The sequence below is a fragment of the Mytilus galloprovincialis genome, chromosome 7, assembly GCF_965363235.1.
Source record: "Mytilus galloprovincialis chromosome 7, xbMytGall1.hap1.1, whole genome shotgun sequence".
NCBI classification, from domain to species: domain Eukaryota; kingdom Metazoa; phylum Mollusca; class Bivalvia; order Mytilida; family Mytilidae; genus Mytilus; species Mytilus galloprovincialis.
The window spans coordinates 97,939,985-97,965,483 of NC_134844.1; the positions used below are offsets into that span (position 1 = coordinate 97,939,985).

General features: G+C 31.2%; 2 protein-coding genes across 3 annotated transcripts in view; one reads left to right on the plus strand and one right to left on the minus strand.

The window, feature by feature from the left end:
- Positions 1-17,846, minus strand: part of LOC143084057 (sodium-dependent glucose transporter 1A-like) — a 37,176-nt gene extending 19,330 nt beyond the window's left edge. Inside the window, exon 1 of one of the 2 annotated variants that reach the window (XM_076260474.1) lies at positions 17,763-17,846. The gene's annotated coding sequence lies outside the window, so the exon portion shown is untranslated. Of the gene's footprint in view, positions 1-241; positions 431-17,762 lie in introns of those variants that run through there. The other variant, XM_076260473.1, reaches the window with a different exon arrangement.
- The window catches only part of LOC143084058 (2-hydroxyacyl-CoA lyase 2-like), a 60,530-nt gene continuing 52,549 nt past the window's right edge, over positions 17,519-25,499 (plus strand). Inside the window, exons 1-2 of the mRNA XM_076260475.1 lie at positions 17,519-17,675; positions 23,220-23,273. Of these exons, the coding sequence (XP_076116590.1) occupies positions 17,541-17,675; positions 23,220-23,273 (189 nt within the window). The 5' untranslated portion in view covers positions 17,519-17,540. The remainder of the gene's footprint in view (positions 17,676-23,219; positions 23,274-25,499) is intronic.

The following is a 25,499-nucleotide window of genomic DNA, read 5'->3' on the forward strand; positions in this document are numbered from 1 at the left end:
CATAATAAACATATTTAAACCATAAGTAAAAAATCGTGAATTTTCCCTTTAATGCTGTTTGTAGTTTTGCTTTCGTCTCTTCGATGTTCTCACTGTGAAGACAACTTTAGTCTGGTTAGCATAGTAGCTAATTCAGGTTTCTGATCCCGACTTCTTTTGGATATTTGAGGGTATGTTGGGGTAAAAAGTCACGCCGGCCGTGGGATGATTTGTAGACTTCAATTTCAAAACTTTTACTAACCTCAACGTCAAGCTCAGAAGGATAATGTGAAGGTTAAACGTGTAACAAGTTAGTTCCCTGATGAAAAAACACAGAATAATCGTCAAATCAATTTCAAACTTAGTCTAAGATGAGCGAACGAATAAAGTCTTAAAAGATAATATTTTCTTTTGACAGCTTGTGACGATTACCGGAAATACCTTTCGGAAAACTGTGTATGATTAATCAGTTTCAACTTGGTCCTGTGTTGAACCATTCAAAATAATATCTCAAACCCCAAAAAATATATTAAACACCAACGCACAAATATATAACGTTTTTAAGGGGTCATTTTCAAACTAGACAATACAAAAGGGTATTGAGTAAGTAAGTAAGTAAGTATATCATTTATTAAAGTGACATGTGTAGTATATATAATATTACATAATAAGAATACAGTAGTTAAATAAATTTACACCCTGCCCGTTGGACCTATAAGTCACTTTAAAGATCTTTAAACCTAATGTTCAAATTTGTAATACGCAATGTGAAGCTCCTTTCTTTTACAGAAAAATATTAGTATTAACTATTTTTTTTCACTAAGTATCTTGGGTTTTCTTTTCCACACACTGTTAACGTTATGCAAGACGTGATGTGTTTATCTAAGGATTTTTTTAATCTGGAGGCCGATTGGTACTGTCCTTGGTACGACACCCAAGAGTTCAGCACCCCATTAGTCCGATACATGTCACGGCGCAATAGAAAAGCTATAAACATTAAGAGTAACGGTCCGTGTAAGGTCCGTGTAACACTTTTCAATTCAAAGTTTTAAAAAGTTTTCAAATTTTAGATTTTTGGAATTTTGATCAAGTTTTGAAACATAAAAATTCCAAATTGTGTAAAGTTTTTAAATTTTGAAATTTTAACCAAATAATTAAAATATTAAAATTCTAAATATCGTTTATAAATTTGATTGTTTAGAAATTTGATTAAACTTTAGAAATACTATACCAAACGTACAGTTTTGATTATTTCACTTTTTGAAAGTTTGAATTTTTAAATTTTTGATTAAGATATCAAAATAGAAAAGGGGCGAAAAGAGGGGTACTTGTAAACACGACTCTGATTATAATCATTCTTAGTTAGGAATGAATAGCACGAAATATATCAAATCATATTTTATTAGAAAATGAATAATTAAAAGAAGAAGTCTTATATATATATAAAACCTTTCAGACATCAAAAGGGATAACAGTATCCTGAAATTTGAAGGTTGTTCATCTATTGAATTTTTTTTTTATTTAAACAAGCATCAGATAGGTTGATTTAAATCTCTAATATAAGGTTAGCGTTTGAGAAAGAATCCAGAGCTTTAGTTGGTGTCCCCAGTGCCCAACATTTAGAATTTACAGTGAAAACTGATCAAATCGCAGTAGGCCAAATAGTATTATTCGCCTTTTTGACGTTCATGATGAAGGTAGATCCAGAAAACGCGCTTCGGTCACATACAACTTTAAACGTTTTGTTTTCTTTTTTATCGATTGCATGACGATAATATTTTGCCTTTTATGATTGATTTAAGTTTCAAGTAATGATATGGAAGGAATACTTAATTTATGGTGTCGCAATGAACGTTGTGCTGAACGGGCGTGCTTAAGCTGGCCCCTAGACATAAAAGTGTACTGGTTTAGTGATGGTTCAGTGAAGGGTCAGTGATAATAGACGTCATACTTAACTCTGAAATATAACAATGAACTAAAATTAAAATCCTTCAAGACTAAGAAGAAAAGAGGCGCATGAATTGAGACAGGCGCACGAATGCGGCGGCGTTAAACATGTTTCCTGAGATCATACCCCTATACCTCTAGCGAATGTAGAATAAACTAACACATAGCAATACGCACAGTAAACGCACTTTAAAAGAAATTAAAGTCCTATGTCAGAATAGGAAACAAAAGAAACTAATCAAAATGACAATTATAATAAATTAACAAAGGACAACTATATATAAAGCTAGCAGTTACTGACTTATGCAAGCTCCAGACCTCACTTAAACTAATTGAAAGATTATGTCTTCATCATATGAATAACAAACACAATCCCTTCCTCTTGTATTTATTGCTAATTTGTTCCTGAACATTCTTGAAATATTTGTCACTGGCAACCAAAAATCAATAATTTAAAATAGGTTGGTTGAATACAAATTACAAAAAAAACTAAGGATTCAACTCCCTCGGGCAAAGTAACCCTCATACATGGATTTTGATATGTTTAACTTCCTTTTGGCCGCACACCTTTTCAGTCCTCATAGATGGATTTTGATGTGTTTAACTTCACTTTGGCCGCACACCTCTTCAGCCCTCATAGATGGATTTTGATATGTTTAACTTCACTTTGGCCGCACACCTCTTCAGCCCTCATAGATGGATTTTGATATGTTTAACTTCACTTTGGCCGCACGCCTCTTCAGCCCTCATAGATGGATTTTGATATATCTTCACTTTGGCCTCACACCTCTTCAGCCCTTATAGATGGATTTTGATATAACTTCACTTTGGCCTCACACCTCTTCAGCCCTCATAGATGGATTTTGATATGTTTAACTTCACTTTGGCCTCACACCTCTTCAGCCCACATAGATGGATTTTGATATAACTTCACTTTGGCCTCACACCTCTTCAGCCCTCATAGATGGATTTTGATATGTTTAACCTCACTTTGGCCGCACACCTCTTCAACCCTCATAGATGGATTTTGATATGTTTAACTTCACTTTGGCCGCACACCTCTTGAGCCCTCATAGATGGATTTTGATATGTTTAACTTCACTTTGGCCTCACACCTCTTGAGCCCTCATAGATGGATTTTGATATGTTTAACTTCACTTTGGCCTCACACCTCTTCAGCCCTCATAGATGGATTTTGATATGTTTAACTTCAATTTGGCCTCACACCTCTTGAGCCCTCATAGATGGATTTTGATATGTTTAACTTCACTTTGGCCGCACACCTCTTCAGCCCTCATAGATGGATTTTGATATATCTTCACTTTGGCCTCACACCTCTTCAGCCCTCATAGATGGATTTTGATATAACTTCACTTTGGCCTCACACCTCTTCAGCCCTCATAGATGGATTTTGATATGTTTAACTTCACTTTGGCCTCACACCTCTTCAGCCCTCATAGATGGATTTTGATATAACTTCACTTTGGCCTCACACCTCTTCAGCCCTCATAGATGGATTTTGATATGTTTAACTTCACTTTGGCCTCACACCTCTTCAGCCCACATAGATGGATTTTGATATAACTTCACTTTGGCCTCACACCTCTTCAGCCCTCATAGATGGATTTTGATATGTTTAACCTCACTTTGGCCGCACACCTCTTCAACCCTCATAGATGGATTTTGATATAACTTCACTGTGGCCTCACACCTCTTCAGCCCTCATAGATGGATTTTGATATGTTTAACCTCACTTTGGCCGCACACCTGTTCAGCCCTCATAGATGGATTTGGATATGTTTAACTTCACTTTGGCCTCACACCTCTTCAGCCCTCATAGATGGATTTTGATATGTTTAACTTCACTTTGGCCACACACCTCTTCAGCCCTCATAGATGGATTTTGATATGTTTAACTTCACTTTGGCCTCACACCTCTTCAGCCCTCATAGATGGATTTTGATATGTTTAACTTCACTTTGGCCTCACACATCTTCAGCCCTCATAGATGGATTTTGATATAACTTCACTTTGGCCTCACACCTCTTCAGCCCTCATAGATGGATTTTGATATGTTTAACTTCACTTTGGCCGCACACCTCTTCAGCCCTCATAGATGGATTTTGATATGTTTAACCTCACTTTGGCCGCACACCTCTTTAGCCCTCATAGATGGATTTTGATATGTTTAACTTCACTTTGGCCGCACACCTCTTGAGCCCTCATAGATGGATTTTGATATGTTTAACTTCACTTTGGCCGCACACCTCTTGAGCCCTCATAGATGGATTTTGATATGTTTAACTTCACTTTGGCCGCACACCTCTTCAGCCCTCATAGATGGATTTTGATATATCTTCACTTTGGCCTCACACCTCTTCAGCCCTCATAGATGGATTTTGATATAACTTCACTTTGGCCTCACACCTCTTCAGCCCTCATAGATGGATTTTGATATGTTTAACTTCACTTTGGCCTCACACCTCTTCAGCCCTCATAGATGGATTTTGATATAACTTCACTTTGGCCTCACACCTCTTCAGCCCTCATAGATGGATTTTGATATGTTTAACTTCACTTTGGCCTCACACCTCTTCAGCCCACATAGATGGATTTTGATATAACTTCACTTTGGCCTCACACCTCTTCAGCCCTCATAGATGGATTTTGATATGTTTAACCTCACTTTGGCCGCACACCTCTTCAACCCTCATAGATGGATTTTGATATAACTTCACTGTGGCCTCACACCTCTTCAGCCCTCATAGATGGATTTTGATATGTTTAACCTCACTTTGGCCGCACACCTGTTCAGCCCTCATAGATGGATTTGGATATGTTTAACTTCACTTTGGCCTCACACCTCTTCAGCCCTCATAGATGGATTTTGATATGTTTAACTTCACTTTGGCCACACACCTCTTCAGCCCTCATAGATGGATTTTGATATGTTTAACTTCACTTTGGCCTCACACCTCTTCAGCCCTCATAGATGGATTTTGATATGTTTAACTTCACTTTGGCCTCACACATCTTCAGCCCTCATAGATGGATTTTGATATAACTTCACTTTGGCCTCACACCTCTTCAGCCCTCATAGATGGATTTTGATATGTTTAACTTCACTTTAGCCGCACACCTCTTGAGCCCTCATAGATGGATTTTGATATGTTTAACTTCACTTTGGCCTCACACCTCTTTAGCCCTCATAGATGGATTTTGATATGTTTAACTTCACTTTGGCCGCACACCTCTTGAGCCCTCATAGATGGATTTTGATATGTTTAACTTCACTTTGGCCGCACACCTCTTGAGCCCTCATAGATGGATTTTGATATGTTTAACTTCACTTTGGCCGCACACCTCTTCAGCCCTCATAGATGGATTTTGATATGTTTAACTTCACTTTGGCCGCACACCTCTTCAGCCCTCATAGATGGATTTTGAAATGTTTAACTTCACTTTGGCCGCACACCTCTTGAGCCCTCATAGATGGATTTTGATATGTTTAACTTCACTTTGGCCGCACACCTCTTCAATTATTTCGGTTCTTATATATCCTTGACTTATAATCAGTTTTCAGCGTTCCGTAGGTGAATGCATGCTTTACTTAAGTTTTCAGCGTTCCATAGGTGAATGCTTTACTTAAAATTCTACGTTTTACATTATACTGGTTTTTCGAGAGCAACATAGGTGTATGGCGATTAACATCTTGGACACAACTTTATTGTTTTCTGTTTAGTATTAAATTTGTATTAAGATCCATTTTGTTACATCTTGTGATCAATTTTATTTGGCAATCGCCAAGGGCAGTCAACACTGTTAAAGAACATCAGTTGTTCGACCTGTAAGTCAAATGCGTTTTGTTTAAATATACTTTTCACTGTTTTTGGTCTTTTTGAAAATGTTGCTTGTGCTGTATTTAGACCCTTCTACTACATTTTTTTACATGCACACGTATTAAAATTGCGGTTTTTATCCAAAGCAATCATAGGTTTGAACGTAGTTTTCAATTTAGACTTGTTTATATTTTTTCGTTTGGGCTTGTATCATATTTTCCCTCCGGTTTATATGATCCGTTCATCCTATTTCGACTCTTAAAATTCAAGAGTCTTTCTTAAATTGAGGGTAAATTAAATGGCCTTCCAAATACCGTTTCGATCCCTAACATCACTGAAGAGACATTTATTGTCGAAATCCGGATCTGGTGTACACAAAAAAAATATTGACACCTTATGTTTGTGGCATAACATCTTGGACACAACTTTATTGTTTTCTGTTTAGTATTAAATTTGTATAAAGATCCATTTTGTTACATCTTGTGATTAATTATTTTTTGGCAATCGCCAATGGCAGTCAGCACGGTTAAAGCACATCAGTTGTTCGACCTGTTAGTCAAATGCGTTTTGTTTAAAAATACTTTTTCACTGTTTTGGTCTTTTGGAAAATGTTGTTTGTGCTGTATTTAGACCCTTCTGCAACGAAATTTGTTTTACATGCACACGAATAAAAATTGCGTTTTTATCCAACATAGGTTTGATCGAGTTTCAATTTAGACTTGTTTATATTTGTCTTAATATATATATATGTGTGTTTTCACCTCAGAAACTAACAAAACCTTTTAATAGACTTATCAAGAAGGGATATAGTTACGATACTGTTGTCAGGTCATTAAAGATTGCTTATTTTGGAGTTAATATTGATTCACTTATAGGGTCTTTGCATCGGAACTAAACACATGTATTCAAAAACCAGTTGTTGGCATGACACGGGTTATGTTCTTCTCATATATGTTATGATGGTATGATACTTAACCCCTAACGGGAAGGATTGTGCCTGATATTCATATGATGAAATCATAATCTTTCAATCAGTTTAATTAAAGTCTGGAGCTGGCATGTCAGTTAACTGCTAGTAGTCTGTTGTTTATGTATTATTGTCATTTTGTTTATTTTCTTTGGTTACTTCTTCTGACATCATACTCGGACCTCTCTTGAATTTTAAATGTGCGTATTGTTATGCATTTACTTTTCTACATTGGCTAGAGGTATAGGGGGAGGGTTGAGATCTCATAAACATGTTTAACCCCGCCCCATTTTTGCGCCTGTCCCAAGTCAGGAGCCTCTGGCCTTTGTTAGTCTTGTATTTTTTAATTTTAGTTTCTTGTGTACAATTTGAAAATTAGTATGGCGTTCATTACCACTGACATAGTATATATTTGTTAAGGGGCCAGCTGAAGGACGCCTCCGGGTGCGAGAGTTTCTCTCTACATTGAAGACCTGTTGGTGACCTTCTGCTGTTGTTTTTTCTATGATCGGGTTGTTGTCTCTTTGACACATTCCCCATTTCCATTTTCAATTTTATTTGTTTGCATGCATAAAGCATAAACTATTTATTTAAAGTCTGTTATATGTAATACAACATAAGCTCTGTAAGTCAGTAACCTAATGTGCAGTCGGGTTGTCGTTTGTTAATGTGATTCATAAGTGTTTCTCGTTTTTTTATACAGATTATACTATTCGTATTCCTGTTTGAATTGTTTTACACTAGTCATTTTTGGGGCCCGTTATGTCTTGCTGTTCCCAAGGCTCCATGTTGACGACAGTACTTTAATTTACCTATAATGATTTACTTTTACAAATTGAGACAGGATGGAGATTGTCTCATTGGCATATATCTATTTGCACCTGGTCGTTGAGCAAACAAAAATTATCAATCGTGTTAGAATGGCTAGGACTGTACTCTGATCTAAGTATTATCAATCGTGTTAGAATGACTAGGACTGTTTTCTGATTTAAGTATTATCAATCGTGTTAGAATGGCTAAGACTGTACTCTGATTTAAGTATTATCAATCGTGTTAGAATGGCTAGGACTGTACTCTGATTTAAGTATTATCAATCGTTTTAGAATGGCTAGGACTGTACTCTGATTTAAGTATTATCAATCGTTTTAGAATGGCTTGGACTGTACTCTGATTTAATTATAATTATCAATCGTGTTAGAATGGCTAGGACTGTACTCTGATTTAAGTATTATCAATCGTGTTAGAATGGCTAGGACTGTACTCTGATTTAAGTGTTATCAATCGTGTTAGAATGACTAGGACTGTACTCTGATTTAAGTATTATCAATCGTTTTAGAATGGCTAGGACTGTACTCTGATTTAAGTATTATCAATCGTTTTAGAATGGCTTGGACTGTACTCTGATTTAAGTATTATCAATCGTGTTAGAATGGTTAGGACTGTACTCTGATTTAAGTATTATCAATCGTGTTAGAATGACTAGGACTGTACTCTGATTTAAGTATTATCAATCGTGTTAGAATGACTAGGACTGTTCTCTGATTTAAAGTTGTGATTTGGACTTTGTATTGCATTTTCATTAAAAATCAGACTTTTTAAAAAATGATTCATTATCGGTGTGCTCTTTCCAATTTTTACAAATAATCGATTCACTGTCAACATTTCAATCAGTTGAATAACATATTAAGCAAACACGATTTGTGAAAATAATTCTGTTTAAAAATCGGAATAAAAATAGGACAAGGTAGACAGAGAAACCATAAAAAGATATTCAAGTATGTTTTCTATTGATACAGGGAACCATATGATTTATACTCTTTATACTCAACATTCTTCTTGTTCTTTTTTCATTTTATTTTGGTTATCTTTTGGTGTAGATTTAGTTTTCATGGTAAGTGGGTTTATCACCATAAGTCACAAAGCTATTTGTGGTTTATGGTTATTACTTATGCATATCTGTATATATATATATAGCCTGCAACTTTTACATTAAGTGCAATCATAAATGTTTTTGCAAATGTATATTATAGTGTTATTTACTGGCTGTTTCTGTATTGACACTGGTATAGATTCAAGGTTTGCTGTATTGGCCTCGAGACCCGTAGGGCCCATGGGCCAATACAGCTTTTTTCCCGCTTTTTTCCGTATTGGCCCTCGTTTTTTCCGTTTCAAAACTTTAAGACATTACTAAACATTGCACATCATTTAACCTGTTTATTTTATGACTTTAATTTAAAAAGTATTATACAATTGTTTTTATGCATAACGATACTTCCAGAGTTAAGTAATGGCGTAATAAAATTGAAAACCGGAAGTGAACGTCCTGTATTAGCCCTAGGGGTCTCGAGGCCAATACAGCAAACCTTGAATCTATACCAGTGCCAATACAGAAACAGCCAATTCATAACACTTTTATTAAATGATTATAAGAGAATTAAAAACCGGAAGTGAACGTCCCGTATTAGCCCATGGGCCAATACAGCTTTTTTCCCGCTTTTTTCTGTATTGGCCCTGTTTTTTCCGTTTGAAAACATTAAGACATTACAAAACATTGCACATCATTTAACCTGTTTATTTTATGACTTTAATTTAAAAAATATTATACAAATGTTTTTATGCATAACGATACTTCCAGAGTTAAGTAATGGCGTAATAAAATTGAAAACCGGAAGTGAATGTCCTGTATTAGCCCTAGGGCTAATACGGCTTTTTTCCCGCTTTTTTCTGTATTGGCCCTGTTTTTTTCCGTATTGGCCCTGTTCGAAGAGCAATATTAAATCTTGATTTATATCGACAGTGAAACGTTTTTAGTATTGCACATGCTGATTTATCCGTATTAGGGCTTATTTGCTCATATCATTTAATAATATGATATTATTACGTAAGTATTTCTGTATTGGCCTTGTTATTGGTCCGAGGCTTGCTGTATTGGCCTGAGGCGAAGCCGAAGGCCAATACAGCTGGCCTCGGACCAATAACAAGGCCAATACAGAAATACACGTAATAATATCTTTATTAATTATCTACAGTGTTACAATATTTGTTTAATTTCATTTCAAAAGAGATAAATATTTTTACCTTGAAGTGGAACTATCCAAATCTCAGTTTGTTTCTTTTTATTCGATGCAATACATGATCTCGTGCTGTTTCCAGGTGTCTTCAGCATTTTCTCATCTGATGAATTTTTCTACCCTTTTCAGTCACTATAAAGTGTTACAACTTAAATTTAGACGCAACACATAAATAGTCATTGGAAAGGTACTGCAATTGCATGTGTTTATACAGAAACTAATTTAAAATCGATGTGAAATTATGAGGTCGTGAAGAAATGAACTTTGTGATAATCTACTCGTTCCCCAAGCCTGAAATAGTTCTATCGTCTGCTTTCAAAGTACCTTTTAAATGAATGTGACCGTCTTTCGCCTGAAATGTATGCCATACTGACATTTTCAGCATGTTTAAGATAACTAAATGACAACTGCGTCTTCAAAACAACTGTTTACTTTGGGAAGGTCTATTAACAGGACAGATAAAACCAGGACAGTTATTTTCGATACGTTTTTATCTGTAACTTTTGTTTTACTCAACATATTGTTAAAATTTAAATTGCATAATAAAGAACATGATATTTACTTATATTATTTGCAAAAAATATAAAAATAAATAATAACTAAGTTAAAAAAAATCTGCCAGGACAGTTTAATTTTATGAAAAAAATGGCTGAAATTGCCGAGAAAAGTTTACTTATAATTGAAATATTTTTCCCAAAACAACTGTCTGGCATAATATTTTTGTACGATTATAAAGATTATGAAATAATCATTCTAAAAATCTATAATCTAATATTTTTTTCAGCTTTTAAAGGTAAAAAAATCTGCCAGGACAGTAGCCTTTCACGTTGGAAATTTTGTTGAAATTATTTCAAAATACAAATACAAAGTTAAATATCTTCTTCAAAATAAATGTCTGGTAAACAAATGTTAGTTCATTGGAAAGTTTAGAATATAAGCTTTATGAAAATATAAAATTATATGAACTTTTATGTCATTAACACCAAAAAAATCTGCCAGGACAGTAGCCTACTCTGCTAAATTTTAAGAAACAAATGGCTGAAATTGTCGAGAAGAGTTTACCTATAATTGTTATATTTTCTTCAGTACAACTGTCTGGCATAATATTTTTGTATGATTATAAAGATTATAGAATAATCTTTCTAAAAACTTATGATTTAATATTTTTTTCGTCTTTTAAAGGTAAAAAAATATGCCAGGACAGAAGCCTTTTACGTTAGAAATTTTGTTGAAATTTGTTCAAAATCAAAGTATAAAGTTTAATATCTTCTTTAAAATAAAAGTCCGGTAAACAAATTTTAGTTCATTTAAAAGTTTGAAATATAAGCTTTATGAAAATATAAAATAATATGGACATTTATTTCCTTAAAGCCAAAAAAAATTGCCAGGACAGTAGCCTACTCCGTTAAATTTCTGAATCAATTGCAGAAATTAACAACGCAATTATTTTTTTATAAATATAATATTGGAATAGTTTTTTTTTGTGATTGTCTAAAGTACAATTTTGATACTACCATTAAGTCAAAATCGAAAGTTGGATAGATTATTACTTTTTGTTATTATAATTCGTTGTTAAGTTTTAGCATTAAATTTTGGGAAAAGATAAAAATATTAATTCGATAATAGATGAATTTCATAAAAAGTGTCCCATGAGTCGTCGTATAGCTAAATATTTAGTTGGCACGTGCTAAACTTAACGATCTGTCATCGAATCTGTGTATTTGTATATTCTGTCATATCAACCGTAAAGCGAGTGTGTGGTAATGAAGATATTTAGCTTTAATTTTAGGAAAAGCTTTTAAAGATAAAATTTAATGCAATAGATTGTGGGATATTCGCAATTGCAAATGCTCTATAATTTTGTTTTTACAAGTTTTTCAGGTTGGGTACATGTAGAACAACTAGAACTAGTATAGATTATCTCGTGATTTTTTTTTTGAAAAAGGTTAACTAGTGTTGTGGAATGTACTGAATTGTGACTGTGCATGGCAAATTTGATTCATTAGAAAACATGTAAAGGTGTAAATTGCAAAAAGAAGTTAAAAAATGCAACATTTGGAAACTCTCCAGTTTTATGTAAGAGGATAAAAAAGTGACACTTTCCTGTGCTCTAAACACATTACTTATTAGTGAATAAACACCTTTTGAGTATTTGACACTGGTCAATCAGTGACTTTGAAGTTTTTATTACTGTCAAAACATAATTCCGATATATATCTTCTGCCTTTGATACAATGAATAGAAATCGAATTAAATCAACAAATAGTGTTTTAATAACCACACCAATATAATTATGTTTTCTAGAAATATTCACTTTAATGACTCTATCACGGATAAATTTCAAACTGAACACTTTGAATAGAATAAAAAAAATCTTTGAGAATTCTTCACTTCTTCCTATGTAATAGTACTGTCCTGGCAAATTTGTTTTTGTTTTATAGTTTTATTTTTAATGATTTAGTCCTAATTATCATTTCAAAAAAGAGCCAAGATAAGTTAATAAATATACCATTTTATTTATGATTAAAAATAATGTTTATTTCTGCCATTTATAAAACATGTAGCATATTAAGCTAATGTCCAGCTGATAATTCAAACGGAGTAGGCTACTGTCCTGGCAGATTTTTTGTCGTTAATGAATTAAATGCCCATATCATTTTATATTTTCTCAAAGCTTATGTTCTAAACTTTTAAATGAACTAACATTTGTTTACCAGAAATTTTTTTTGAAGAAGATATTAAACTTTATATTTTGATTTTGAACAAATTCAACAAAATTTCTAACATAAAATTCTTCTGTCCTGGCAGATTTTTTTACCTTTAAAAGACGAAAAAAATATTAAATCATAGGTTTTTAGAAAGATTATTCCATAATCTTTCTAATCATACAAAAATATTATGCCAGACAGTTGTACTGTCGAAAATATAACAATTATAGGTAAACTCTTCTCGACAATTTCAGCCATTTGTTTCTTAAAATTTAGCGGAGTAGGCTACTGTCCTGGCAGATTTTTTTGGTGTTAATGACATAAAAGTTCATATAATTTTATATTTTCATAAAGCTTATATTCTAAACTTTCCATTGAACTAACATTTGTTTACCAGACATTTATTTTGAAGAAGTTATTTAACTTTGTATTTGTATTTGGAATAATTTCAACAAAATTTCTAACGTGAAAGGCTACTGTCCTGGCAGATTTTTTTACCTTTAAAAGCTGAAAAAAATATTAAATTATAGATTTTTAGAATGATTATTTCATAATCTTTATAATCGTACAAAAATATTATGCCAGACAGTTGTTTTGGGAAAAATATTTCAATTATAAGTAAACTTTTCTCGGCAATTTCAGCCATTTTTTTCATAAAATTAAACTGTCCTGGCAGATTTTTTTTAACTTAGGTATTATTTATTTTTATATTTTTTGCAAATAATATAAGTAAATACCATGTTCTTTATTATGCAATTTAAATTTTAACAATATGTTGAGTAAAACAAAAGTTACAGATAAAAACGTATCGAAAATAACTGTCCTGGTTTTATCTGTCCTGTTAATAGACCTTCCCGATTATTTTCGATACGTTTTTATCTGTAACTTTTGTTTTACTCAACATATTGTTAAAATTTAAATTGCATAATAAAGAACATGATATTTACTTATATTATTTGCAAAAAATATAAAAATAAATAATAACTAAGTTAAAAAAAATCTGCCAGGACAGTTTAATTTTATGAAAAAAATGGCTGAAATTGCCGAGAAAAGTTTACTTATAATTGAAATATTTTTCCCAAAACAACTGTCTGGCATAATATTTTTGTACGATTATAAAGATTATGAAATAATCATTCTAAAAATCTATAATCTAATATTTTTTTCAGCTTTTAAAGGTAAAAAAATCTGCCAGGACAGTAGCCTTTCACGTTGGAAATTTTGTTGAAATTATTTCAAAATACAAATACAAAGTTAAATATCTTCTTCAAAATAAATGTCTGGTAAACAAATGTTAGTTCATTGGAAAGTTTAGAATATAAGCTTTATGAAAATATAAAATTATATGAACTTTTATGTCATTAACACCAAAAAAATCTGCCAGGACAGTAGCCTACTCTGCTAAATTTTAAGAAACAAATGGCTGAAATTGTCGAGAAGAGTTTACCTATAATTGTTATATTTTCTTCAGTACAACTGTCTGGCATAATATTTTTGTATGATTATAAAGATTATAGAATAATCTTTCTAAAAACTTATGATTTAATATTTTTTTCGTCTTTTAAAGGTAAAAAAATATGCCAGGACAGAAGCCTTTTACGTTAGAAATTTTGTTGAAATTTGTTCAAAATCAAAGTATAAAGTTTAATATCTTCTTTAAAATAAAAGTCCGGTAAACAAATTTTAGTTCATTTAAAAGTTTGAAATATAAGCTTTATGAAAATATAAAATAATATGGACATTTATTTCCTTAAAGCCAAAAAAAATTGCCAGGACAGTAGCCTACTCCGTTAAATTTCTGAATCAATTGCAGAAATTAACAACGCAATTATTTTTTTATAAATATAATATTGGAATAGTTTTTTTTTGTGATTGTCTAAAGTACAATTTTGATACTACCATTAAGTCAAAATCGAAAGTTGGATAGATTATTACTTTTTGTTATTATAATTCGTTGTTAAGTTTTAGCATTAAATTTTGGGAAAAGATAAAAATATTAATTCGATAATAGATGAATTTCATAAAAAGTGTCCCATGAGTCGTCGTATAGCTAAATATTTAGTTGGCACGTGCTAAACTTAACGATCTGTCATCGAATCTGTGTATTTGTATATTCTGTCATGTCAACCGTAAAGCGAGTGTGTGGTAATGAAGATATTTAGCTTTAATTTTAGGAAAAGCTTTTAAAGATAAAATTTAATGCAATAGATTGTGGGATATTCGCAATTGCAAATGCTCTATAATTTTGTTTTTACAAGTTTTTCAGGTTGGGTACATGTAGAACAACTAGAACTAGTATAGATTATCTCGTGATTTTTTTTTTGAAAAAGGTTAACTAGTGTTGTGGAATGTACTGAATTGTGACTGTGCATGGCAAATTTGATTCATTAGAAAACATGTAAAGGTGTAAATTGCAAAAAGAAGTTAAAAAATGCAACATTTGGAAACTCTCCAGTTTTATGTAAGAGGATAAAAAAGTGACACTTTCCTGTGCTCTAAACACATTACTTATTAGTGAATAAACACCTTTTGAGTATTTGACACTGGTCAATCAGTGACTTTGAAGTTTTTATTACTGTCAAAACATAATTCCGATATATATCTTCTGCCTTTGATACAATGAATAGAAATCGAATTAAATCAACAAATAGTGTTTTAATAACCACACCAATATAATTATGTTTTTTAGAAATATTCACTTTAATGACTCTATCACGGATAAATTTCAAACTGAACACTTTGAATAGAATAAAAAAAATCTTTGAGAATTCTTCACTTCTTCCTATGTAATAGTACTGTCCTGGCAAATTTGTTTTTGTTTTATAGTTTTATTTTTAATGATTTAGTCCTAATTATCATTTCAAAAAAGAGCCAAGATAAGTTAATAAATATACCATTTTATTTATGATTAAAAATAATGTTTATTTCTGCCATTTATAAAATATGTAGCATATTAAGCTAATGTCCAGCTGATAATTCAAACGGAGTAGGCTACTGTCCTGGCAGATTTTTTGTCGTTAATGAATTAAATGCCCATATCATTTTATATTTTCTCAAAGCTTATGTTCTAAACTTTTAAATGAACTAACATTTGTTTACCAGAAATTTTTTTTGAAGAAGATATTAAACTTTATATTTTGATTTTGAACAAATTCAACAAAATTTCTAACATAAAATTCTTCTGTCCTGGCAGATTTTTTTACCTTTAAAAGACGAAAAAAATATTAAATCATAGGTTTTTAGAAAGATTATTCCATAATCTTTCTAATCATACAAAAATATTATGCCAGACAATTGTACTGTCGAAAATATAACAATTATAGGTAAACTCTTCTCGACAATTTCAGCCATTTGTTTCTTAAAATTTAGCGGAGTAGGCTACTGTCCTGGCAGATTTTTTTGGTGTTAATGACATAAAAGTTCATATAATTTTATATTTTCATAAAGCTTATATTCTAAACTTTCCATTGAACTAACATTTGTTTACCAGACATTTATTTTGAAGAAGTTATTTAACTTTGTATTTGTATTTGGAATAATTTCAACAAAATTTCTAACGTGAAAGGCTACTGTCCTGGCAGATTTTTTTACCTTTAAAAGCTGAAAAAAATATTAAATTATAGATTTTTAGAATGATTATTTCATAATCTTTATAATCGTACAAAAATATTATGCCAGACAGTTGTTTTGGGAAAAATATTTCAATTATAAGTAAACTTTTCTCGGCAATTTCAGCCATTTTTTTCATAAAATTAAACTGTCCTGGCAGATTTTTTTTAACTTAGGTATTATTTATTTTTATATTTTTTGCAAATAATATAAGTAAATACCATGTTCTTTATTATGCAATTTAAATTTTAACAATATGTTGAGTAAAACAAAAGTTACAGATAAAAACGTATCGAAAATAACTGTCCTGGTTTTATCTGTCCTGTTAATAGACCTTCCCGTTTACTTTCAGTTTGTGTTTATCGTGTCTTTCGATGTAAAATCTAGAGACGTTCCGAAATCCTGCACTTGTGTCAACTCGGCCAATACAGAAAAAAATCTATATTGGCCTAGTTATTCTGTATTGGCCCAGTTTACACATTATATTGCATTGGCAGTTTTCATCATATTAAGTCCAATAACAGTGTAGTTAGTTAATAAAATGTTTTATCAAATTTATGATGCAATGAGATTTTTAACTTTATTTATTTTTATAACATACAGTTAAAAAAATCTGAGATTTTATTCTTATGCATATGATGTAGCATAAAATTGACTGATTTTAGAAATATTTTTGTACATGTTTAGATATGATTTCATTGCAACAAATGACTGATAAATGATTTAATTGTATATATATAGAGAACGTTTTATCCTGTAAATAGACAAGAGAAAACTTTCTGTGTTGTCCGACATTGTGTTAGTTTTCGCGGGACCTCATACATTCAAATATTGAATTCAGTTCCTTACCTGGAAGAAGGAGGAGAAACGAATATATTGAATGAAAGAATGATCTTTATTCTCATAATCCAAATACATAGTTACAGAGAAGATATTACACTCATATATATATAGGATATAGCATGTGTGAAATACAGATTAATATGTTGATAGCTGTTTTCTTATTCAACTTAGTACTGGTATATCAGTAATTATATTTGATATTTTAATGATGACAGTGCATATATTCTAAGCACTTTTCACAAGTAAATGTCAAGATTCACTCTTTACAAAGCGGGACCGACAAAATAACAAATTCACTATATTTCTTGAGAAATATGCTATTTTTCTAGTTTGAATTATTAGATTTTAATCAGAGCTCGTCTTTGCCGGTTCCGGCATAATAGCCATTGCCTATTGTTTTTCTCTCCTAAATCAATGTATGTATACGCCGGAGAGTGTTGACATACACGTACGTAGTTGCGCACTCATTGTTCTTGGTTGGGATTAAGCTGTACTTTAAATGGTCCTCAGAGGCAACAATATATCAAAAGTGTCTCTCTAGATTTATCGATCAAAAGATACAGGTTTAAAGTCCACTATGGGGAGCACAGAATCAGACACCTATTCAAGAGTGTTAAAGAATTGTATTCTCCCATTCAGTGTGTCAGCGGCAGCATTTGGAGCTCTGTTTGTTTTAAGAAAATTTGGCATAATTTACCAGTTGTTTAACAAGGCAAATAAACTTATTTTCTACTGAACCCCACGTCTCACTCACAAATCCTACCTAGCCAGTTTAATGATGTCTATCATCCCTACTTACCTTCTAACAATGTCTAACCTTCTGGTCATGCCAGTAGTAGTTACTTGTTGGAGCTTTGTTGTATACCGACAAACCCCAAATTCCGACAATAGTCTGACTGTTCAATGGGGGTCTCATTGGGGGGTTCCGATCCCGGATCCCGCTTACCGTTTTGTCAGATTCCCGTATCCCGCTTACACTATGTACGTAAGCAATTCTGATTTTTTTGTCATTTCCCGGGTCCCGCTAGACCTCATTTCCCGTTTTCACGACACAATAATTTGACTTTCCAGTGTCACGCTTACCAAAAATCGGCAATCCCGCGTCACGCTTAGGCCCCAATGAGACCCACTTCAATAGGCGGTATGGGTCCGCTCGACAGTCTGACAGTTCTATAGTCCGACAGTTCTATAGTCTGACGTTTTGATAGGCTGACATATACAACATGTACAACCAGATATGATACAGACTAATCACAGGCACTAGACGTTCTACCTGGATTTCGACCTAACTTTTCCAAAACTGAATCCCCGTTATTCATGTTATTGTTTTTAACTTATTTCACAGATAATCCCCCCACATTCATGTGACATTGTGTAGATAAATCAATGTAGATAAATCAATTTAGATAAAGGGCATAATAAGTTTTAAGTAGGTTTGGCAACTGAGAAATCGAAATAAATCAGAATTTGTCGACCAAGTGTGTTTTTCAAAAAACCTGATGCCAAAGTGTGACAAACATGGTAAAAAATTCAGTCATTGCTAATCTTTTTTCTATCATTTTTCTTTAATCCAGAGACATTCAAGTTTACAAAACTACCAAGGGTTAATGCAAAATAATAAAAACAAAAATTTTAACAACATTTTACTCATAAGAATTCATCCACTTTTCAAAGGAAACAACAAAATAATAATATCAACTGACAAACATAAATAAGAATATAAATATCAATGTAATTTTTTTGTTTGTTGCAATAAAGATACATGTACTAAATGATTTTCCTGCAATTTTTTTTTACTTATAAACAGTTTGTTTTTTTAAATATGTAAATTTCACCAATTTTTAGTGTATTCTTTAATATCTTATTTCAAAAGTTTTTATATCTCTTTGCAAAAGCTTTAATTTTATATAAAAAGTATAAGGAAGCAAACATATATGATCTAATTACATCCTCTGAAAATTTCACAACAATTGCTTCAGTCAATTCTAAGTTTTCTTCATTTAAAAAATACAAACATGTGTTTTTTATCCTTTTGTTACACTCCTGACATATTTTTTCAGTAACTGTAAGACTGTTTTTTAATGGAATGTTTAGAAAATCAGTAATGATATATATCTATTTTAAATTTACAATCTCACAAATCAATAAACTTATTAGATATTTGATTACATATTTTTTTAATTTCTGAGCAAAGAGTAAACTTTTAACATGTTTAATGAGAATTACACTTTAATTTTTAAGAATCTTTGGTGAATAGTGTGCAGAAAAATCACTTTTACAAGACAGATCGGCTTTCGCATTACATTGTAAAGATGTTACAATTATTTTAATAAAGAATCATGTTGAATTTTGTTATAGATAAGCTACATCAGAAACTTGTCAGGAGTGTAACAAATGTTACACTCCTGATCATAATTTATTGCTACCATATTTTAACCTGATACTGACCTGAAATCATGTAGAGTCTTTATATTTCACATATTATTTTAGTGCAAATTAAGAACAGGTTAAAAAAAATTATATACTTCTTACATATTAACAAATTTTGCTTATTGTCTATTTAAAAAAAAAGATGGCTTTTCTTTAAACCTTGTTCAGTCTCTTGTTTGATACTATATATATGCTGTTTTTATGTCAGATAATGTATTATGATAAGTTTGTTTGTACTACCAAAGATGGTAGCAGTATGTGCTCTGTATATTAAAAATTGTCCAAAAATGTACCCAAAAATGTCAGGAGTGTAACGCTTTAAAATGTTTAAGTGTAACATTCATGTTATTTTTTATAGAAACAATGTTGTTATTATTGGTTTTCTTTTCTGGAATTTGAGTGGGAACACCATCTGTTGCATATTTCAGTAACAAACATGCAATTATTATGGCCTTTATTGCTTGTTTATGCTCAATACTTGTATGTCAGGACTGTAACACATTTAAACTAGCTAGTTCAATTGCAATTTTAGTTCAAAAATTTCAAAAGTAATGATGTAGACTTGTATTCTGTGTTAAGCTGAGGTGTAGTAATGTCATTTTATAATAATTGTCAGCTTGTTTTCTTCCAATAACTTACCTTTGCTAATAAGATTGAAATAAGGCATTTTTTTGTGTTACACTCCTGACATTGAAGTATTGAGCATACAAAAGCAATGAAGGCCATAATAATGGCATGTTTGTTACTGATAAACTGTAACAGGTAATGTTCACTGAAATTCAAGAAAAAACAACAACTATAACAACATTGTTTCAAAAAAAAAATACATCTTAACCCAGTTGTTACACTCCTGACAGACCTGGGTAGTCCTCTTATTGTAACCATAATATTCCAGTAGTAGAACTTCAGGGTCAACTGGATGCACCTGTGCCAAGCTATGATACTAAACAAAAAAAATAAACCGTGCAAGATGTACAGAAACATGTTATTTCACCTACAAAGACATTTTCTGGCAGCATATTGACTTTTACTAACATTTTTTTTTTTACACAAACTTATTTGACTTACCTTATGAGGCTCATAAAAATGTAAATATATGGAAGAATTGAACAAGAAATCATAGTCAAGATATAATAGTTCGATGAAAGATATTGTTTGGTATTGTATCTGCACTTATTTATTCTATATCATCAATGAATGGACATGCTCTCTTCTAAATGTCACACTAAAAGCGTTACACTCCTGACATTTTGAGGTACAATTTTGGACAATATTTTTTAAACAGAGCACATACTGCTATTATCTTTGGTAGTTAGGACCAACTAATCATAATACATTATCTGACCTAAAAACATTACAGATATAGTATCATACAAGAGACTGACAAAGGTTTAAAGAAAAGGCATCATTTTTTTTGAAATAGCCAGTAACTTGTGTTATAATAAGGTATATATGATTTTTTTTGTAAGACATGTGCCTCTGCTTGGATGGTCCCCTTCCTAAAACTATGTCTCCTACTAAGATGTCCGCCACAGCTGAACTTAGCTAAACATACTAGGATCCTATGGAAAATTCACATAAAGATCTTCTTGTCTGGAACCAGTGGGCCAATTAGGACGAAACTTTGGTTGAATGGTCCATAGCTATAGGTGTTCCCCTTTCAAAGATATTTCCAACATTCTTTAACCTGCAAACAAGATAACCGCTACAATCAAACTTAGTTTAATACCGGCATCACACATTAGTGTATAGCTCCGACGTACACTGGGCGTGGTAAAAAATCCTGTATGCTGCCAATACGCTAGTAAAAAAACCTAACCCTAAATGCTGTGCTTAAAAATGGTGTTAAAACACAAAAAATCAAAATCAAATCTAAACATTTTATGACTGATATTTTGATTAGTTTTCTTATCAATTATATATATATAATCAATATATTTGTTGTTTTAACTCTACACAGGTAGACATAGATGTTTTTTCTTCCTAATTTAAATACAAAACAGTGTAGCTATTACTGATCATTTAAGCATTGTTTAATCGGGAGAAAATTAGAAGCAATAAAAGGGAAAAAAATCACTAACACAACTAATCAACTCAGATGCAAAATAATCAGCAATAAAGGTTGTATTTCACAAAAGTTTAACAATAAATGTTTAAAAAGCATTAAACCAATCATCATGCGTAATACTCAACTGGTATAACAAAATATCCAATTCCTTGAATACACATAAAGTTGAACGAAAAAAAATACATACAGAAACCCCCAAAAATGTTAATTAGTGAATATTTCTGGACAACAAGAAGAAGAACACTTCCTTGTTTTGATCTTCACAAATAAGGAAAATAAATACTGAAAAAATATATATCTATTCAACATATTCATCACGAATGTCATGGGTGCTGATCATGAAATGACTACATGGGGTGGTGATTTAAACAGGTGCAAATTTGACTAGGTCACGATTTGATTATACCAGGTGCTGATTTATCCAGATGCCATTTGAGTAGAACTTGTCTGATATTTAGATAGTCCAATAACCTCACAGTCCGAATGTCTGACAAAAATTGATCATCATGACGCTCTGTTGCAGAAGAGGATACTGCCTTCACAAAAGCTAACTAGTAAACAGTCAAAAGCAAGCAGTGATTAGAATTTCCATTAGTGGAATATGTTGTAAATTATTGGGATCCAAATTGAATACCGATTAAACAATTAATTTAAGATTCCATTCATGATGATCACTTTGTCAAATTCAGGGATCTCCATGACTGGTTTTATGATAGCAACTGCCCAGTTGAAATATCTGCTGCCACTCCCAAATAATCCCCGCCATTGTGATAATTTATTGTTGTTTCTCTAGCCGCAGCGATATTTAGCAATTATGATCAATTGAATGAGAGAAAACACTTGATCAAGATTGATTGCATTATTTAGTTATTTTACCATGTTTACAGCAAATACCTTTAGAAAATTAAGATTGAAAAATAAATCTAATACATCATGTACATGTAATAATTCACTTACAAAGACAAAAAAGTTAAAAACATTCTTTTACATTGACTTGCACAAACAGCTCCCCTTTTAAATGAGTACAAAATAAGACATAAAACAGATAATGATTGTGTTGTTTGGCATAAAACTATAATAATTTCATACCAAATAAAATGAGTACAACAATTATCTATAATATTGAATCACTAAATGCAAGTTTAAAAGTAAATACTTGAGTATTAACTGCAACTTCATAATCTGAAGAAATTTCTTATCATAATTCTGAATTCATTTTGTAGCTAACAATCAAATTAATACAAACCAGTGTTTTGTATATATATTTCTAATACTTTGTCAATTTATCCCTTTCTGCACCCATTGTATAAAAAAATTTAATCAACTTGTGGTTTGTTTAATTTCAGTTCTTCATTGGTTAAAATCTTATTATGACGTCAAATATTCTTGTTATCCTCCGAATTTCCTTTTGTGACGGCATGAAAAAAGGCGACCATGCCTGATGACGTCACATAGAAAGAACACATCTTTTTGCAGATCAGTCGCAAAGAAGCAATAAGTTTGCTTGCCTATTGTTTGAAAATCATTAGAGAAACAGATTCCACCACCAAACCTTGTATAATACGATATTTATCCACTCTCGACAGTTAAATTTTAAATATTTAAAACACTCTGCAAGCCTCACATTTTAAATTTGAAAATTTAACTGTCTTGAGAGGATGAATATTGTATCACACTTGATGCAGTGGTAGAATCTATATTTATCTTTTAAACAGATTTCAAACATATACACATGATATATATTTATATATTTTATAGGTTGACAAAACAACGAAAAGAAATGGTGGAGATATTGTTGGAGAAGTTTTAAAGGTAAACTAACTTATGAAATTAAAAAGATTTTATTACAGTTATTTATCCTGTTTATGACATTAGAAAGATTTATTTCAGTTATTTATCCTGTTTATGACATTAAAAAGATTTTATTACAGTTATTTATCCTGTTTATGACATTAGAAAGATTTATTTCAGTTATTTATGACATTAGAAAGATTTATTTCAGTTATTTATGACATTAGAAAGATTTATTTCAGTTATTTATGACATTGGAAAGATTTATTTCAGTTATTTATGACATTGGAAAGATTTATTTCAGTTATTTATGACATTGGAAAGATTTATTACAGTTATTTATGACACAATAAAGTTTTATTACAGTTATTTATGACATTAGACAGATTTATTACAGTTATTTATGACATTGGAAAGATTTATTACAGTTATTTATGACACAATAAAGTTTTATTTCAGTTATTTATGACATTAGAAAGATTTATTTCAGTTATTTATGACATTGGAAAGATTTATTTCAGTTATTTATGACATTGGAAAGATTTATTTCAGTTATTTATGACATTGGAAAGATTTATTACAGTTATTTATGACACAATAAAGTTTTATTACAGTTATTTATGACATTAGACAGATTTATTACACTTATTTATAACATTAGACTGATTTATTACATATTTATGACATAAGAAAGTTTTATTACATTTATTTATGACATTTGACAGATTTATTACACTTCTTTATGACAAATGAAAAAATTATTACAGTTATTAATGACATTAGACAGATTTATTACACTTATTTATGACATTAGACAGATTTAATACATATTTATGACATTAGAAAGTTTTATTACAGTTATTTATGACATAAGACAGAATTATTACATTTATTTATGGCATTTGACATATTTATTACAGTTATTTATGACATTAGACAGATTTATTACAGTTATTTATGACATTAGAAAGTTTAATTACAGTTATTTACGACATTCGAAAGACTTATTACACTTATTTATGACATAAGACAGATTTATTACACTTATTCATGACATAAGACAGATTTATTAGTTATTTATGACATTAGAAAGTTTTATTACAGTTATTTATGACATTAGAGACATTTATAACACTTATTTATGACATATAAAAGATTTATTTCAGTTATTTATGACATTAGAAAGTTTTATTACAGTTATTTATGATATTAGAAAGTTTTATTACAGTTATTTATGACATTAGAAAGTTTTGTTATAGTTATTTATGACATTAGACAGATTTATTACAGTTATTTATGACATTAGAAAGTTTTATGACATTAGAAAGTTTTATTACATTTACTCTGATACATGTCACAAGACTTTCACTGATTACATTTAGTTTTATACATGTCACAAGACTTTCACTGATTACATTTAGTTTTATACATGTCACAAGACTTTCACTGATTACATTTAGTCTGATACATATCAAAAGACTTTCACTGATTACATTTAGTTTTATTCGTGTCAAAAGACTTTCACTGATTACATTTACTCTGATAAATGTCACAAGACTTCGCCGATTACATTTAGTTTTATACATGTCACAAGACTTTCACTGATTACATTTAGTTTTTTACATGTCACAAGACTTTCACTGATTACATTTAGTTTTAAACATGTCACAAGAATTCCACTGATTACATTTAGTCTGATACATATCAAAAGACTTTCACTGATTACATTTAGTTTTATTCGTGTCAAAAGACTTTCACTGATTACATTTACTCTGATAAATGTCACAAGACTTCGCCGATTACATTTAGTTTTATACATGTCACAAGACTTTCACTGATTACATTTAGTTTTTTACATGTCACAAGACTTTCACTGATTACATTTAGTTTTAAACATGTCACAAGAATTCCACTGATTACATTTAGTCTGATACCTGTCACAAGACTTTCACTGATTACATTTAGTCTGATACATGTACAGGTCACAAGACTTTCACTGATTACATTTAGTCTGATACAGGTCGAAAGATTTTCACTGATTACATTTAGTCTGATACATGTCACAAGACTTTCACTGACTACATTTAGTCTGATACAGGTCTCACATTTCACATTGATTTCACATATAAGACTAAATGGAATCAATGCAGCCTTGTGACATGTATAAAACTAAATGTAATCAGTACAGCCTTGTGACATGTCAATCACTCAATGTAATCAGTGAAGTTTTGTGACATGTCAGTCACT